At 44.4% G+C, this 18,594-nt stretch overlaps 1 protein-coding gene across 8 annotated transcripts in view; it reads left to right on the forward strand.

Moving 5' to 3' along the window:
- The window catches only part of LYN (LYN proto-oncogene, Src family tyrosine kinase), a 110,699-nt gene that overhangs the window by 51,703 nt on the left and 40,402 nt on the right, over positions 1-18,594 (forward strand). For 4 of the 8 annotated variants that reach the window (XM_061123329.1, XM_061123328.1, XM_061123331.1 and 1 more), the window contains exons 2-7: positions 10,276-10,412; positions 14,032-14,077; positions 15,214-15,319; positions 17,486-17,584; positions 17,707-17,810; positions 18,199-18,348. In XM_061123329.1, coding sequence (XP_060979312.1) covers positions 10,281-10,412; positions 14,032-14,077; positions 15,214-15,319; positions 17,486-17,584; positions 17,707-17,810; positions 18,199-18,348 — 637 coding nt within the window. In that variant the 5' untranslated portion in view covers positions 10,276-10,280. The remainder of the gene's footprint in view (positions 1-10,275; positions 10,413-14,031; positions 14,078-15,213; positions 15,320-17,485; positions 17,585-17,706; positions 17,811-18,198; positions 18,349-18,594) is intronic. The other 4 variants (XM_061123332.1, XM_061123334.1, XM_061123335.1 and 1 more) reach the window with 1 other exon arrangement.

Below are 18,594 nucleotides of genomic sequence, written 5' to 3' on the forward strand. Positions count from 1 at the left end.
ACTCTCAAGAGCCTTCTCCAGCACCACAGTTCAAAAGCAACAATTCTTGGGCACTCAGCCTTCTTTATGGTCCAGCTTTCACATCTGTAGATGACTACTGGAAAAACCATAGCTGTGACTAAGTGGACCTTTGTTCAAACAGCAATGTTGGTCTAAAGTGATTTAGACCTTAGCGGGGGCTTTATAGTAGAGAAAGACAACTACTTAAGTTGTAATTGATGGTTCTGATCATGAAGTTGAGTTCTGATGCTCCCTCTTCTTCTGTCCCCCTCCTCGCCCAGGATACCCAGGAGGATTTTCTTTTTTTTTTTTTATCAATATTTTACTCTTTTTTTTTTCATTTATTTTTATTAGTTGGAGGCTAATTACTTTACAATATTGTAGTGGTTTTTGTCATACATTGACATGAATCAGCCATGGATTTACATGTATTCCCCATCCCGATCCCCCCTCCCATCTCCCTCTCCACCCGATTCCTCTGGGTCTTCCCAGTGCACCAGGCCCGAGCACTTGTCTCATGCATCCAGCCTGGGCTGGTGATCTGTTTCACCCTAAATAATGTACGTGTTTCGATGCTGTTCTCTCGAAACATCCCACCCTCGCCTTCTCCCACAGAGTCCAAAAATCTGTTCTGTTCATCTGTGTCTCTTTTTCTGTTTTGCATATAGGGTTATCGTTACCATCTTTCTAAATTCCATATATATGCGTTAGTATGCTGTATTGGTCTTTATCTTACTTCACTCTGTATGATGGGCTCCAGTTTCATCCATCTCATTAGAACTGATTCAAATGAATTCTTTTTAATGGCTGAGTAATATTCCATGGTGTATATGTACCACAGCTTCCTTATCCATTCATCTGCTGATGGGCATCTAGGTTGCGTCCATGTCCTGGCTATTATAAACAGTGCTGCGATGAACATTGGGGTGCACGTGTCTCTTTCAGATCTGGTTTCCTCAGTGTGTATGCCCAGAAGTGGGATTGCTGGGTCATATGGCAGTTCTAATTCCAGTTTTTTAAGAAATCTCCACACTGTTCCCAGGAGGCTTTTCTGACCCCTCTCTCTCTTATAAACAGTTTGGAGAAAAGGTCACAACTCTTCCCTGGGCTTTGCATCTCTAAAAAAGCCTCCAAAAGTAAAGGAAAGTAAAGGAAAAAGGAAAACGGTCAAAGGGCATCTGTAAGGTTTCTGTTTGGGCAGGCAAGGTACATCTCTCAGGCTACATAACCAGTACCAGGTTGCCCAGATAAGAATTGTCTTGGGAGGGAGGTAGGAGTGGGGATCGGGATGGGGAACACATGTAAATCCATGGCTGATTCATGTCAATGTATGGCAAAAACCACTACAATACTAAAGTAATTAGCCTCCAACTAATAAAAATAAATGGAAAAAAAAAAAAAAAAAAGAGTTGTCTTGGGGATGAGTCCCTGTGAATGATCCTGGAACCAAGCTCAACCTGCTTTGGAAGCTCAAGACCACTTTTGTCTGGGATCGTAGGCACCCATTCCTATGTTCCTGGGACTTCCTTTCTCCTCTGAGGCTCCCTCACTCAGCTCTTCTGGAGGTGAGCTCCTTGCATGGTCAGGCAAGAGGCCTTGGGTGGTTGGGAGTACAGCTCCAAGGCCTTTGGGCTCAGGTCCACTTTGACAGGGACCTTTGATCACCAGGCATGGGTCTATCTCTGGTAGTGTCTTCCTGGTCTGCACTGTGCCAGTCAGAGCGAGCAAGTCCTCACCTTCCTCTCGTCTCCCACATGCTGTCTGTCTCCTGCCCTAGAGATGCTTCTGGTCACTCCAGAATGACCACTTACATTTCACAAGGTCAGGCCAAAGGGGGCCGGGGGGGGGCACTTCAGAACCTCTGGATGCGTTATTCACTAGCTCCTGGGAAAGCGTAGTGCAAATGTACACATTCAGTCTGGGAAGTTGCAGTGAAGTGAAAAAAAAAAAATGTTTTTGTTGAGTTTCTGTGTGGCTGCTGGAATAAAGGCACCCATCTTTAAAGAAAGCAAATACATCAGTCATCATAAAAAGAAAATGCTAAGTCATAATAAAAACAAAACAAAGCAAAAAAAAAATTTCTTTGGTAGCACTTTGTAAAGGCAAGAAATTTATGTTCTCAGGGGTTAAATTCTAATACCTTTGTTTTTTGATTTTAAGATCTCGGATTCTGAACATAAATGTGTGGAATAGCTGTTAAAATGTGAGTTCAGATTTAAAGGGGAAGTAGCAATCCAATTTCCTGTTTTTATTTCTTTTAGCTCTCAGAATAGGAGAAACTGGTGATTTAAAAATCTTTCTATAGCCAAGAGGTGAATTTATATGAACTTCAGGCTGAAGTGGCCATGATGGAATATCTTTTAAACTTGTGAAACTTATGGTGAAAAACAAAATATTACCTGAAATGTATATTATGTAAATCCAAACTCAGGAACCTCTTTCATTGCAGAATTCCTTCCCCTCAAAGATCCATCTAGTCAAAGCTATGATTTTTCCAGTATTCATGTATGGATGTGAGGGTTGGGTTATAAAGAAAGCTGAGCACTGAAGAATTGATGCTTTTGAACTGTGGTGTTGGAGAAGACTTTTTGGAGTCTCTTGGTCTGCAAGGAGATCCAACCAGTCCACCCTAAAGGAAATCAGTCCTGAATATTCATTGGAAGGACTGATGCTGAAGCTGAAACTCCAATACTTTGGCTACCTGATGCAAAGAACTGACTCTTTTCTAAGACCCTGATGCTGGGAAAGATTGAAGGCGGGAGGAGAAGGGGGCGACAGAGGATGAGACGGTTGGATGGCATCACCGACTCGATGGACATGAGTTTGAGTAAGCTCCAGGAGTTGGTGATGGACAGGGAGGCCTGGTGTGCTGTAGTCCATGGGGTCGCAAAGAGTCAGACATGACTGAGCGACTGAACTGAACTGAATACACACATTTATGTTCACATCATCATGTTAGTAAAGTGGACAGCAGGGCTTCCCTGGTGGCTCAGTGGTAAAGGATTTACCTGCCAATGCAGGAGACATGGATTTGATCCCTGATCCAGGAAGATCCCACATCCTGCATAGCTACTCAGCCCGTGCACCACAACTATTGAGCCTGTGCTCTAGAGCCTGGCAGCCACAACTACTGAGCCCTCAAGCTGCAACTATTGAAGTCTGAGCGCCCACAACAAGAGAAGCCACCACAGTGAGAAGCCTGAGAACGGCAACTAGAGACCGGTCCCAGGTCCCGGCAACTAGAGAAAAGCCCATGCAGCCACAAAGACTCAGCACAGCCAAAAATAAGTAAATACAATTTTTTTTTTTAAAAGTAGACAACAGAGTGACCTGATGTCTAGGCTACCTTGCCTAACAGAGGGGAGGTGGGAGAAGGGAGAAAAGCTCCATTTAGAAGGTGTAAATGGGGCATGTGCCAGCCAGAAGCTGATTTGGGAAGTGTGCTGCTGCAAGTCCCTCTTTGGGGTGAAATGGGGTTTCCTTGTGCTTCTCATCACAGCTTCTCTCTCTCCCAGTAATGGAAGGAAACCTAGCCTTTGGGCTACATTTATTTATGTGTTATTTAGCAGAGATGTATATAGCTGTTATTACGTGCTGCTTTACTTCTAAGCACTTTACAAATATTACTTGTTTAAGGCACGTCACCCTCATAACAAACTGATGAGCAAGATGAAGTGATCTCCATTTTTTTTCAGAAGGAAACTGAAGCACAGAGGTTAGGTTGCTGGCCAAGACCACACAATTAATAATTGAGGGATGCAGGATTTGAGTTTAGCAATCTGACTTCACAGTTCTTTTCTCCAAAATATTTTGCAAATTGTGGTGTCTTTCTTAGGAATTTTTAAATATATATATATTTTGGCTGCACAGTGGGGCTTATGGGATCTCAGTTCCTGGGCCAGGGATGGAACCCAGCTGACCACAGTGACAGTACCAAATCCTAACCACTAGGCCACCAGGAAACTCCCTTCCTTAGACATTTTTAAGAGAAAATTTCTATATGGGCTGCTGCACCTTACAAGTGGACTTCAGAACCTAAGCAAGTTGATGGTGGGATCCTTTCAAACTATTTTCTGTGCACATTAATTATACACGGATGTGTGCATGTGTGTGTGTGTGTGTGTGTGTGTGTGTGCTGATTGATTACATAAATTGATGGATATATATTAATTTTTCTCAATTAACAATGATTGGTGGTCAAGAGCATCCAAGTTATGCAAATCTCTCTTTTTAACCCTCCTCACTCTTATAATATGCTCAGTTCAGTTCCGTTTAGTCACTCAGTTGTGTCTGACTCTTTGCGACCCCATGGACCGCAGCACGACAGGCCTCCCTGTCCATCACCAACTCCCGGAGTTTACCCAAACTCATGTCCATTGAGTTGGTGTTGCCATCCAACCATCTCATCCTCTGTCATCCCCTTCTCTTCCTGCTTTCATACTGTTCATGGGGTTCTCTAGGCAAGAATACTGAAGTGGTTTGCCATTCCCTTCTCCAGTGGACCACATTTTGTCAGAACTCTCCACCATAACCCGTCCATCTTGGTGGCCTTACATGGCATGGCTTAGTTTCATTGAGTTAGACAAGACTATGATCCATGTGATATAATATGTTAGTTTGGCCTAATTTAATGAGCTCTCCCGTATCAGGATTCCCTGGTGGCTCAGATGGTAAAGAATCTGCCTGCAATGTAGGAAACCTGGGTTCAATTCCTGGGTTGCTAAGATCCCCTGGAGCAGGGAATGGAAACCCACTCGAGTATTCTTGCCTGGAGAATGAAATAGACAAAGGAGCCTGGCAGGCTACAGTCCATGGGGTCGCAAAGGGTCAGACATGACTGAACAACTAACACACAACACAACCCCTGTTGATGGACATCTAGATTGTCTGTGTCTGTCATATAAATAACACCAATATGAACATCCTTGTGCTCTGTGTAAGCACATCTAAAGAACAAATTCTCTACAAGTTCTCACCATAAAAACAAACAAACAAGAACAACAAAAACCCCTAAAAGTGTGAAGTGATGAATGTGTTAACTGTTTTGGGGTTATCTTTTCACAATATGTAAGTATATCGAATCATCACATTGTACACCTTAAACTTATACAATGGTATATGTCAATTATATCTCAATAAAGCTGGAGAGAGAGACTTCCCTGCTGATTTAGGTTCCCTAAAGAACCTCCCGTCCAATGCAGAGGACGGGGGTTTGAGCCCTGGTCGGGAAGCTAGGATCCCACATGCCACAGAGCCACTAAACCCAAGTGCCACAACTAGAGAGGCCCGCATGCAGCAACGAAGACCCAGCAAAGCCAGTAAATCAATAAGATTGTCAAAAAAAAAAAAAAAAGCTGGAGAGAGAGAAAAAAGAACAACTTCTCAGAAGTGGAATTCCAGGTGGACAGCTGCTTCCTTGCTGAGCATGTGGATAACTGTGGGACATTATTTGGTCTGACCATGTGCAGCCTGATGATAAACGAGGACTCATAATTAGCCTTTTATCCCAGAGTTTCTTCAGGTTTTTCTTCTTTAAACAAAGATTTTAGCATTCGAAGGCCCTTCAGTGAGGATGGGGCACCACTAATGGATATTTGCCCCAGTGAACGTCTGGACAGAAAAGTCGCCCAATCCTGTTTTCTGGATATGTTGGTGGAGGTCCCTTTGTGACAGAGAGTCGCCTACTGTCTGTGTCTGGTTCGATCATCTACTTGAGTTTCTATGATGAACAGCATCCTGGGGGTATATTTTCATGTCAGACCCTCAGGTATTATCATGATTAATTCAGATATGCTGGGAAAGATTGAGAGCAGGAGGAGAAGGGGGTCAACAGAGGATGAGATGGTTGGATGGCATCACTGACTCAATGGACATGAGTCTGAGCAAACTCCGGGAGATGGTGAAGGACAGGGAAGCTTGGTGTGCTTCAGTCCATGGGGGTCACAAAGAATCAGACATGACTAAACAACTGAACAACAACGGAGTCCACATGTAAAATGTGCTTTCATTTACTGTTTAAAAAGAAATATCAAATACATTGCTGACAACACTTTATGTGAAGCCCATCCTATGAAACTTTAGAAATTTTATGCTGGGGTGTCCCCGTCCACTGTGGACCCAGGTCAGCTTCCTCTTTCCCAGGAGAGCGCCCTGTGATGCTGGCTGTGGCTCTTCCTGCCGGAAAGCTCCAACTGCAAATCTGGATCCACATTTACATTGTCTTCTTTTCCTCACCTAGAGTTTTCTGTTTCCAGTTTGTTAAACTCACTTTTTGGTAGAAGCATTTCAAATCCTTTTTGAGAAAGAAGCAGGCTATAAAAAACAGTGTCTTCAGCATCATTAATAATGAGATAAAACACGTTTTAAAATAGCTGTTTTTTGGCAAAAAGATAAGGAGAAAAAGCACATACTTCAGGTGAAAGCTATGTGAGTCCACCATTCACTTGTATGATGGTTTGAGGCCAGTCAGATAATCTCTCACGCCTCCATTTACTCCTCTGTAAAATGGGATTAATAATAATAATACCTGGGTCATGGGGTTTCTTCGAGGATTAGATGAGATGCTCAGAAAATTACAGATATTTAATTCAAAAATAAATACTAAGGTGTAAATCCTTATAAAGCATGGCTCCTGTCACTCGCAAACACGTAACTGGGCTCTCAGTTTTTGTTGGGGGGCCCTGGGTTTTGTGTTTTTCTGGTGTCATGGCACAGTGAAAAGAATTGAGGACCTGGTGCTGTTTGTCCTCTGATGCAACAGGATGCTATCTGAGCTCTTTTGCTGGAGTGTTTGAACTGCAGGGACCCAAACTCAAAGCTCAATGCTAGTGGGTTAGGGTCTTCCTCTCCAGTGTGCACACGGGGCTCTCAATTATCTGTGTGATGAGAAGTGAAAGTCATTCTATCGTATCTGACTCTTTGTGACCCCATGGACTGTAGCTCGCCAGGCTCCTCTGTCCTTGGAATTTTCCAGCAAGAATACTGGAGTGGGTTGCCATTCCCTTCTTCAGGGGAGCTTCCCGACCCAGGGATCGAACCCAGGTCTCCTGCACTGCAGGTGGATTCTTTATCATCTGAGCCAGCAGGGATGCCCATGTGATGAGGGAGAGGGAAATCATGAAATATACATAAATAAATAATAATCTGCAGATTAGACGAGCCCCTCACACATCCTCCTGCTTTTAATTTTCATTCTCTGTCTTCCTTCCCATGGCCACTGCTCTCAGACGATCACCATCACCCCTTCAGAGGACCAGACCACCAATTCCCCTGTCTGTGCCATATCACTAACACCCACAGACTGACTTTCTAATCTCATCTGCCTTCACACACAAATGTCTGCACACACGCACAGACACTACAGGGGTAGCTAATATCTTGCAAGCAATTTTTTTTGCATAAAGTCGTTTATACTGTCCTACTATGTTCTCCCTTATCTGACTTTTTATTTTGAAAATTTCAAATCTACAGAAAAAAACATCCTCACCTCAAGTCCCTAGTTCTTCTTAAACTATTTTGCCACATTTGTCCCCTCCTCTTGCTCCCTTGTCCCCCCTTTCTCTTTTTCATTTTGGTGGAAATGTTGACAGTTGGCAGATACCCTGAGCCCACATCCCTACCCGCCTCACGAGCATCTCCTCAGATGTGGACCTTCTGCATGACCAGAGTATCATCATCACACCAATGAACCACATGATTCCCCAGGATCAAATCCACATGTATTCAGATATCTCCAGTGATCCACCCACATGTCCTCCCCTACTCACCTACTCATTCAAAGCTTATTCAGGGAATACTTCTGAAGTTCCCACTTTTTGACACATCATGGACCTGTCTGATTATTTTGATGCTTTAACGTATTTTTCCTATGAACTAGTAGTTAGTTCTACAGGTCTCTATGCCTCTATCTCCAATACAACAACAATGTCTGGGGCAGGGATGTCCCCTTTGCCTTTCCTTGCCTGTCTGGAGCGGGAGGGCCTGGGATGAGCACACTGGAAGCCCAGGGTACCGCAGCCTGAGCTCTTGGTCCATCCCTTCTTTCCACGAGCCCTCCTGGAGCACCTGCTCAGAGTGGTATTTCAGAGAAGAAACAGGCTGGGCCCCCAGCCTGTCTGCTTCAGAAGACCTGCTGAGGAGGTAACGTTTGGGTCCAAATCCGGAAAAAAGACAGAACTGGAGTGTGTTGGAACCAGGGAGGGTCTGGGGAGAAAAGTGGGCTCCCGGGAAACATCTTGGGGAGAGGTGTACACGACCAGGGATGCGTGTGTCCTAGGGGCCCGCTGGGCTGCTCCCCTCGCAGTTCAGGGAACCACTGGGGTCCACTAAGGTTGGTCTTTTCCAATACCGACTTCCCTCCTTCATGCAGCCCCATTCTAATGTGAATAAGGTAAAAACACATTTTTTTTTTTTTGGAGGGTAGGAGTAGGGGTGGAGGAGGGATGGGTCAAAAAAGAACTCCCCTGTTTATTTACAGACCAACTAGAAAACCCATCCCATTTCAGAAACTTCAGCACATGAAAGAAAAAAAAAACCACCGTGCTGTTTTGAGTCAAATAATTACTTGCTTCCCCTTTATTTTGGGAACTACAGCTCACTAGTTTCAGAAAGAGGCGTGACCGTCCTCAGAGGCTTCCTACGTCAGCCAATGAGATGATAAACAAGGTGGTGGTCGCCAAGGCCTGTAGGACCAAAGGCAGGCCAAGCCGGGGCAACAGGGACACGCTCCTGAGGCTTTTTTTAACCCGTTCCTCCTCCAGGAGGTGTTCCGAACTCCCATGGCCCGCCTTCCCCACGTGAAACCGTCCTTGTTCTGTGATGCTCTGGGCAGGGGTCCCCTTTGGCCGTGCCTGAGAGAGACAGTCACAGCAGAGCACCCGCCCCGCTGTGCCCCGGGAGAACTTCCTGGACTGTGTCCAGGGAATCTGCTCTGTGAACCTAGGCGATTCTCGTGTGCCTTTGGGTTTGGGAACACTGCCCTCCAGTATCTTGTAATGGAGTGCATAACCGATTTTGTTCTGTTTTTAATGTATAAATTTGACCATGAGGCTGTGCTGTGAGGAATAGCCATATCCAATTTCAGTTTTAAAGTCACCTTTAGATCTAAAGTTCCCAGTTTGCTTTGGGTGGCGCTCTATACATCCTAGTATAACTGAATAGACAGATAAGAGTTTAGCCTTTAGAAGGGTGGTTGAAATGGCAACCCACTCCAGTACTCTTGCCTGGAAAATTCCATGGGCAGAGGAGCCTGGTAGGCTACAGTCCATGTGGTCGCAAAGAGTCGGACACGACTGAGCGACTTCGCTCGCTTTTCCATCTGTCTCACTGGTTGTGCCCAAGCCCCCTTCTGTCGGGGGTCTTTCCTGAGGCCTTAGGGTGGCTGGCGGCACCCTCTGTGCCTCTGGCTCTGACATCTCTCCTGTTTTCCACACTCACACTTCTCACTGGGAAGTCTACAGGTGTGATCGTGTGGATGTTCCTACAAGCATCTTTTCTCCATACCTGTGTCTTCTCTTTGACTTCCAGTCTCTGTGAAGGCCACCGCCATTGCCCCAGGCCCCAAGCCACATAAGGTTGGAGCCACCCTTTATACTTCCTGGCTTTTCATCATGTTTGCCTTTGAAGCCCCAGGTCCTCTCACTTCACCTTGCATAGTGGCATTCATCTTCAGCCAAGCCTCCCCCTCCAGCCCAACTCCTGGACTTCCCTACTTGTTCCCTGAAGAGTTCGACTTGAACTAGTTCCCCGAAGGGGCCGTGTTCCTGGGGCCAGTTCTTTGCATGTGAAGTTCTCTCTTCCTGGAATCCCTTTACTGACTCTGCCACCCAGCTGACATCACTCCCATTCTGACTCAAAGCATTTCCATCAGGACGCTTCCCTCGCCCACATCCTTTTCCTCTTGCCTGAGGTCAATGTCCTTTCCTATGTCCTGTGCATCCTCTGTCATTGACCTGCCACATTGCATTGTTATTTTAATTCACACATCTTCACCACTAGAATAGGAGCGTCTTTAGGGCAGGAATTGATGCTGACATAAAACTGATGCTCAATAAATTGTTGTTGAATGAATGAGTGAACAGATTATGAACGAGCAACTGGCTTGTGAACAGTCTTCACCTTTTTGACTTGGTTAAATCATCAGCGATGAAGAATAGAAGTGTATTTGTTGTTGTTGTTGAGTCGCTGTCACGTTCTCTTGATTAATGGAGAGACTTTGGTGGCTGGAAGCCAGTTCTGGAATGGTAAAACAATGCCATTGCTTTTGTATTCCAACAGGAACTATGGGATGTATAAAGTCAAAAAGGAAAGACAATCTGAATGACGATGGAGTAGATTTGAAGACGCAACCAGTACGTAATACTGACCGAACTATTTATGTGAGAGATCCAACGTCCAATAAACACCAAAGGCCAGTAAGTAGATAGTCTCAGGGGAGCATTCCCACAGCAGGATCAAAGCATGGCTGCGTAATTTAAACTCCAAATCTGTACCATGTGCATGCCAAAAAACCCCAAAAATCATGTTAATTACTTGGGCCTCAAATAATTTTTGATATGCTTTGTAACTTAATCCTTTAAAGAGTTTACAAATATATTTGAGACAACCAGGCCACTTAATGTACAATAAAGGGGCCTTTGGTCACCTTCTTATGTGTGGCGATTATCACCTTGCCTGTCACTGGTACAAATACCCTCTCTTTTTATGTAAAGACATGTATATGAGCTTGTGTGACTTAGGATGGGCAATAAGATTAGTGGTCTGGAAGCAGAAGGAAATGCTGAATTCAAGTCGGAAGCCAAAATAGGTGCTAATATGCCCTTTGGTAGATGTTGTTGTTGTTTAGTCACCCAGTCATGTCCAGCTCTTTGAGACCCCATGGACCATAGCCCACCAGGCTCCTCTCTCCATGAGATTTCCCAGGCAAAAATACCGGAATGGGTTGCCATTTCCTTCTTCAGGGGATCTTCCTGACCCAGGGATCGAACCTGTGTCTCCCACGTTGGCAGGTATATTTTTTACTGCTAAGCCACCAGGGCAGCCATCATACTTTATCCCATCATGTTGTTCTTCAATTAATTCAAACTAGTACAAACACTGAAGCTGTCATGACTTATTATAGAAAATTAAAAGATTTTTTAAAAAAAGCAACTAATTCTGCCTTCTAACCTAGGACAAATATCTGTACCAGCATTTTTACATGATGGATGTGCTCTCTGATGCGTTTGAGAAATGCTTGGCAAAGAACTAATATCACGTTTCATGGAAGAAAGGAACAGAGCTTTGGATAATTACAACCTTAAATGCACTTTAGTTCGGATCTTAGCTCCTTTCTGTTTGCTCACTGCATTTTTGTACATCCCCCATTGCCTGGTTTTTAATGGAAACCAGCGTTTCAGTGTTTAAGCTGAAAGCAGCTTATTCCACATTAGTCCAAATGCCTTCATTAAGAGTTTTCATTGTTTCTCTAATCTGACATGTTTTTAAATGCCTTGGCATTCTAGAAGTATATTATTGTTGTCACGCCCTCTACCAGCCCTCTCCCCCACGTTCCCCCTTATCCTGCAGGTATGGTGTGTGTCAAGGTCACATGTCATTGTTCAGATTGGTAAGTCGGTGTTGGTATTCTTGCAAAAAAGTAGAGATGAAGAATGAATACATTATGCTGTTAATTCCCTACATGATATTTCTAGACAGATAAATTAATGTTATAATTTTAGGAACTTCCCTGGCAGTCCAGTTTTTAAGACTCTATGCTTCCAATGCAGGGGGCAAGGGTTTGATGCCTGGCTGGGGAACTAAGACCCCATAGGCTGTGGTGCACAACCAAAAAAGAAATTTAAGAAAAACATTGTGGACTTACCTGGTGGTCACTGGTAAAGAGTCCTCCTGCCAATGCAGGGGACGTGGATTTGATCCCCTGTCCAGAAGAACCCCCATGCCACAGGGCAGTTAAGCCTGTGTGTCCTAGAACCCGTGCTCACGAGAAGCCACTGCAATGAGAAGCCTGTACACCGCAACTAGAGAATAGCCCCGTAACTAGAGAAAATCCGTGCACAGCAATGAAGACCCAGCATGGCCAAAAATAAAGAAAAATTTTAAAAAAACATTGTAATTTTACATATAGAAACTCAAAATGTACAAAATTCTTAATAACTTTAATAATTTAGTTATAAATGCTTATAAATATAATATTCAAAAACACATCACATTAGGTATAGATGTGGAGCTATGCTATGGAAATATGACTAACAGAAAATGAAATGATACAAGGACTTGGAGTCACATATAAGTTTCTCATTATAGACTTCAAAGGCATCATAAAAAGGACCTGACTTTTTCTAGTGTCATGTGCTGTAGATTTTACACGGTTTAAAATCCCCCATTTTTTTCTAATGTAATGAAAGAAGATGTCCTTCATTCAGAAAAGCAAAGGGGACCAGTGTAAACTTGCGCACTGTTTCTCCTCTGGGTAAGAGTAAAGGGGGTTGGAAGTTAAGGTAGAAAGCAGAAGTAGAAAGCGTGTTTGAAATCTCTCGGTTCCCTCATGCACCCCCGGAGCACAGTGCATTCTGCCTTCTGTGGTCACAGGTGCCCTGGTTTGTGAACTGGGCAGTTGGGCCTTAGTTCATGGATAACGTTCAGTTCCAGCCAGATGTGCCCAAAACACACCCCTATATTGATTACAGGCTGTATTGTATGACAGCAAGGCTGAACTGACACGAATTCAACAACACTCTAAGGAAAAGACATTTTAGAGAAGAGTGGTGACAGATGAGTTCTATACACGTCTTTTGGCCTTCTGAAGAGTGTGTTCAATCATTTGTCAATTAAGGACTCTTTGATATTTGAAAATCAGCTTGCTGCTTTCAGAATGATTTAATCAGTTTCTCGTCTTCTAATTGTTTCCTCTAACTCCTTTAAAATTAATCATATATTCTAATTATGCAAATCTGAATGAGTTTAAAAATCAGTATAGAACTCCTTGAAATAAGTATTGAAAGATCATCCGGAGCCAAGAGTTTCTGAGCCATAAAAACATAATCCCCTGCTTCCCACCCCCTGCCCTGGAGATTTGATGAGCTGACTTCCATCAGAAATTTAAATTTCAGTACAAGCTGTTTCGGTCCATATTCCATTCAATCACATTAATCAAAGAGAAACACGATTAAGCCCAGGAAGTCTCACACATCCTCCCCATGTCAACGAAGGAAAAAGGAATTTGATTTCCAAAGTGATTGAGGTGGCCTTTTGTACCACCAGGCCCTTCCTGATCATTCAGCTCCAAGCTAAAATAACAGGGATGCCATCTGTCCCCACAGCGGAATCGGGGTCAGCCACAGGAAGCCTGGATCTGTTAGGACTTGTTCTCAGCTGCCAGTGACCAAGCCCTTACAGCAGCTTTTAAACCAAGTCTGGGAAAAGTGAAGATCAGCAATCCTGGCCTGGGTGGCACTTCCACAAGGTCACCAAGGACACGAGTGACCCCCAGGACCCCTCTCCATCTTTTTCTCTGCTGTCTCTGGTCACTGGTATCCATGGCTGCTGAAAGCCCAGCTCATCACTTGCTTCTGGGCAGAAAGAAGAAGGCCAGGGAATAAGAAAGCCGATCCCAAAGCCCCATCACCTGCCTGCAGGTCAACCCCTTGCCATCTGCATAGAAGGCTGGAGAATTGGGAAGCATCACCATGTTGCAGGGCAAACCGCCATCCCCAAGGATATTCGGGCTCTGGTACCAAATCAGGGGGAGGGTGCCGATTGGATCAGCAGCGGCTCAGAGTGCTGGACATGTCCTGTCGCCCCCAGGCCAGTGGTTGCTGAAGAAGGAAAAGCCTTTCCATGGTCAGGGTTGGGGCAGGGATCGGAACACAGCTCCGCAGGACTGTTCCCCTGCACTCCTCTTCTTTCTGGCTTAATAAATTAACAAATCTTAACCCACTTGCTTCTGTTTGAAAATGACATAACATACAGTGTGACTGTAAGCATAAAACGCTAAACACAGAAAATATTTTTCTAACAAATATTCTCTCTTAGGTTGCAGACTCTCAGCTTTTACCAGGACAGAGGTTTCAAACTAAAGGTATGTTTTCATAACGCCATGGTAGTTTCTTTTTTTTATTGTTCGAGTCTCTGTAAAGTGGTTGTCCTGGATGTTTTTGTTGATTTTGAGGGGGCGGGCGGTCGGGTGAGGTAGAAAAGGATAGTTTTATTGTTTTGCCAGGCAAAGGGAGACACACTAGGCTTCTGCCTTGAAAAACTATATGTCTCCGAATTTTTTTTTAATTGTGGAAAAATAGACATAACATACAATTTATCATTTTAGCCATGGCAGTGTTCAGGTCAGTAGCATTAACTACCTTCTCATTTTTGTGCAGTCATCACTTCCATCCATCCATCTCTCCATTTGGGACGATGAACTTTCCATCATCTCAAACAGAAACTCTGTGCCCATCAAGCACACACTCCCACCCGCCCCCCATCCTCCCAGCCCCTGGTACCCACCATTCTACTTTCTGTCTCTATGAGTTTGATGGCTCTGGGGATCTCGTCTAAGTGGAATCAAATGGTATTTGTCCTTTTGCGGCTGACTTATGTCACTTAGCATAATGTCTTTAAGGTTCGTCCTGTTGTAGCAGGTGTCAGAATTTTGCTTCCTTTATTCTGTGGTATGTATACACAGTGTCTTCAGTTTTCTCCTTTTAGCTTTTGTAAACAATGCTGCTATGAGCACAGGTGTATCGTATTTTAAACCTAGAGCTGGAAGTCATTGAGGTCACAGGTCTCTATGATTTGAGATGACAGACTGTACCACTGTGTACAGTGTGTGGCCAACCACAGACCACATGGCCCCCAAGCCCTCTGGGGGGAAAACAGGTCTTCTCTCCCGCTGCCTGTTTCCTCAGTACATCCCTGCCCTCTGTGCCCCGTGACAAGCTGTTACAACATTTCTGCTGTGTGTTCTTTTTTTAAAACACTTTTTATTTTATATTGGGGTATAGCCGATTAGCAATGTTGTGAACAGGAAAGGTGAACAGTGAAGGGACTCAGCCATACGTATACATGTATCCATCCTCCCCCAAACTCTCCTCCCCTCCAGGCTGCCACATGACATTTGGCAGAGTTCCCTGGGCCATACAGTCAGTCCTTGCTGGTTATCCATTTTAAACATTCTGCTGTGGATTCTTAAAGGTCTTCGCTCGCCTTGGTCATTTTCAGATCCAGAGGAGCAAGGGGACATCGTGATCGCATTGTATCCATACGATGGCATCCACCCAGATGACTTGTCCTTCAAGAAAGGGGAGAAGATGAAAGTCCTGGAGCAGTAAGTGCAGCCGGGGGTCTCTCTTCTATAGCACCAAGTCCCGAAGTCTGTCCCTCTCCCTGGGCTTGGCTGCCAGCGGCACAGCACGGCAGACACCCCTCTGGGGGTGGGCACGGAACCCCAGCCTTGTTGCTGCCAGAAGGAGCAGGGCCAGAGGGATTTTCCTCTTAGGCTTTACTGTGAAGCAGTTCCCAAGAGTTTTTCCTTTGAAACCAAACACCATTGTCTTTCCTTATCCATTTGTGCTACCTTAGGCTTAGATCTATGTGGAGTTTGCATTTCTTTTTTAAAAATATTTTATTTTATTTTTTATTTTTTTTTATTTTTTAAATATTTTAAAAATTTATTCTTGGCTCTGCTGGGTCTTTGTTGCTGCTCTCGGGCTTTCTCTAGCTGCAGTGTACAGGCTTCTCACTGCAGTGGCTTCTCTTGTTGCAGAGCATGAGCTCTAGAGTGTAACGGGCTTCAGTAGTTGCAGTACACGGGCTCTCTAGTTGTGGCCTGTGGGCTTCATTGCCTCAAAGCACGTGGGATCTTAGTTCCTGGACCAGGGATCCACACCATGTCCCCTGCATTGGCCGGTGGATTCCTAACCGCTGAACCACCGGGGAAGTCCCTGCATGTTCTTTTAATGACATTTTTACTTTGTTATTTTCCTCAAATTCACAGAGTATATGGGTCCGACCGGGTGTGAATCATCAGGGTGGGGCGCTGAGGCAGCGGTCATCTCGGGGAAAGCCCCTGCTCAGCACTTAGTGCTTCTGTGAAGATGCTTGGACATCATTTTCTTGACCCCTCCAGGCTGACTCACAGGGCTCAGGACCATGCTGAGAATAAGGAACTTCAGTAATTCTACTGGTCTTCATATAGGGTCACCTTGGCCGGCCAACAGGAGACCCTTGGTTGGCTGGAGGAGGGAGACCCTTAGTATAAGGTGTTGAGTGGCTGAGAGGGTTGTCCATTACTGGCTGCGTGTGAACTTGAGCCTCATCCTGGCCTTGCCACTTGATCGCTGTGTGACCAAGACAAGTCCCTTCAACTCTGTATCTTAGTATCTCGTTTGTGAACCAGAAACGGCTTGTGTGTGTGTGTGTGCGTTTTACAAATATGGCACAGGCGTGGAGTGTACCACAGCTTAGCGCCAGTTGTAACTGTCCTTCATGTCTTGCTGGATGAGGGTCCTGTCTGGGTGTGGGAACCTGACGGGAACACAGCTGAGGCTCATCCGTTGGTGACCCATCCGTTCCTCCCTCCCCTGCCCTTTCCCTGGCTCCATGCCTCTCGCAGGATATGCGAGGTGGTGATGAGGCTCATCTGCTTGGGACTGTTTTACGGTTTTCTATTTTTTTTTTTTCCCATGGCATCAGCCTGTCGACACTAGCCATTTCAACAAAGGCGTTTATAACTTAAGAACTATGACCTTTTATTCCCTTGACTCCCATTTCTCTAAGTGTGAAAAGTGAAAGTGTTAGTCGTTCAGTTGTATCCTACTCTTTGTGACCCCATGGACTCCTCTCTCCTTGGAATTCTCCAGGCAAGAATACTGGGGTGATTTGCCATGCCCTCCTCCAGGGGATCTTCCCAGCCCAGATATCAAACCCAGGTCTCCTCCATTATAGGCAGATTCTTTACCCCTGAGACACCAAGGAAGCCCATTTTGTAAATATCCCCTGGGAAGTTAAGAACTCTGCTTCTGCAAGGTGGAAACCATTTTCACCAACTCTTATGCAGCAGCTCTGAGCACAGAGACCCACACTTCAGTCATGAGGCTGTTTTCCTTTGCTTCTGTCACTAAACATATTTGTATTTCATCAGGATGCATCAACTTTCCCCCTGCATTCTGGGGTCCCAGGGTCTTCCCCACTGTCCCACAGCCCACAAGACAAACACCTTAAGACAATTGCTCTTGTAGTTCTTCAGTCATTGAATACAAACCCTTTTCTTCTTTTTTTAATATATATTTATTTGGCCACGTCGAGTCTTAGCTATGGCACGTGGGCTCTTTCTTGGAGGCGCAAGCACTTGCTTGGCTGCCTCATGGCGTGCAGGATCTTAGTTCCCTGACGGGAGATTGAATTCACATCCCTTGCATTACAAGGTGGTTCTTAACCACTGCACCATCAGGGAAGTCCAACAAACCCTTTCTGATGCGGGTTTCTATTCCAGGCATGGAGAGTGGTGGAAAGCCAAGTCCACTTTGACAAAGAAAGAAGGCTTCATTCCCAGCAACTATGTGGCCAAAGTCAACACCTTGGAAACTGAAGAGTGAGTCCTCATCTGGAGTGATCTGGAATGGTTCTTTGTGACATGCTGGATTTCTTGCTTTTTCTTCATCTTTTTTCTCCCTGGGATTACAACACCCATGGGATGTTAATATGTCTTCACAGGTGGTTTTTCAAGGATATAACCAGGAAAGATGCAGAAAGGCAGCTTCTGGCCCCAGGGAACAGCGCTGGAGCTTTCCTTATCAGAGAAAGCGAGACATTAAAAGGTAAGAAGTGACATAAGGCCTCTTAGCAAAGGCTGTTTAGGAAATCGTTCTTAGAAATGATTCTAGAATTCTGTTAAAAAAGAATTATGGGCAGACCTCATTTTATTGAAGTATAGTTGATTTACAATGTTGTGTTAATTTCTGCTGTACAGCCAAGTGATTCTGTTATACATAGATGTAGTGTTTTTCATACTCTTTTCTGTTCTGGTTTATCACAGGTTATTGAATATACTTCCTTGTTCTATATAGTAGGACCGTGTTGTTTATCCATCCTATGTGTCATAGTTTGCATCTGCTAATCCCAAACTCCCAACGCTTCCCTCCCCATAATGCCAATCTTGTTTACAAAATATAAGTGTAATCTTTGCTTGTACTTCTTCCTCTGCAGGAAGTTACTCTCTGTCTGTCAGAGACTATGACCCCGTGCATGGTGATGTGATTAAGCACTACAAAATCAGAAGTCTAGACAATGGGGGTTATTACATCTCCCCACGAATCACTTTTCCTTGTATCAGCGACATGATTAAGCATTATCAAAGTAAGTGAAAACACAAGGTTAGACAAGAAAAGAAAGATACATGTTATGATGAATATATGATATCAAACTTATATAAAAAATTTTTGTATCCTGCAACTTTACAGAATTCATTGATGAACTCTAGTAGTTTTCCTGGTAGCCTCTTTAGAAAGAAGAATCATATTTCTTTTGGATAAAGTTACAGGATCATATTCTGTAACTGGTCCTAAAGTAACCTATAACTATACATTCGACAGTGGCACTAGT

This window comes from Dama dama, chromosome 21 (genome assembly GCF_033118175.1).
Source record: "Dama dama isolate Ldn47 chromosome 21, ASM3311817v1, whole genome shotgun sequence".
NCBI classification, from domain to species: domain Eukaryota; kingdom Metazoa; phylum Chordata; class Mammalia; order Artiodactyla; family Cervidae; genus Dama; species Dama dama.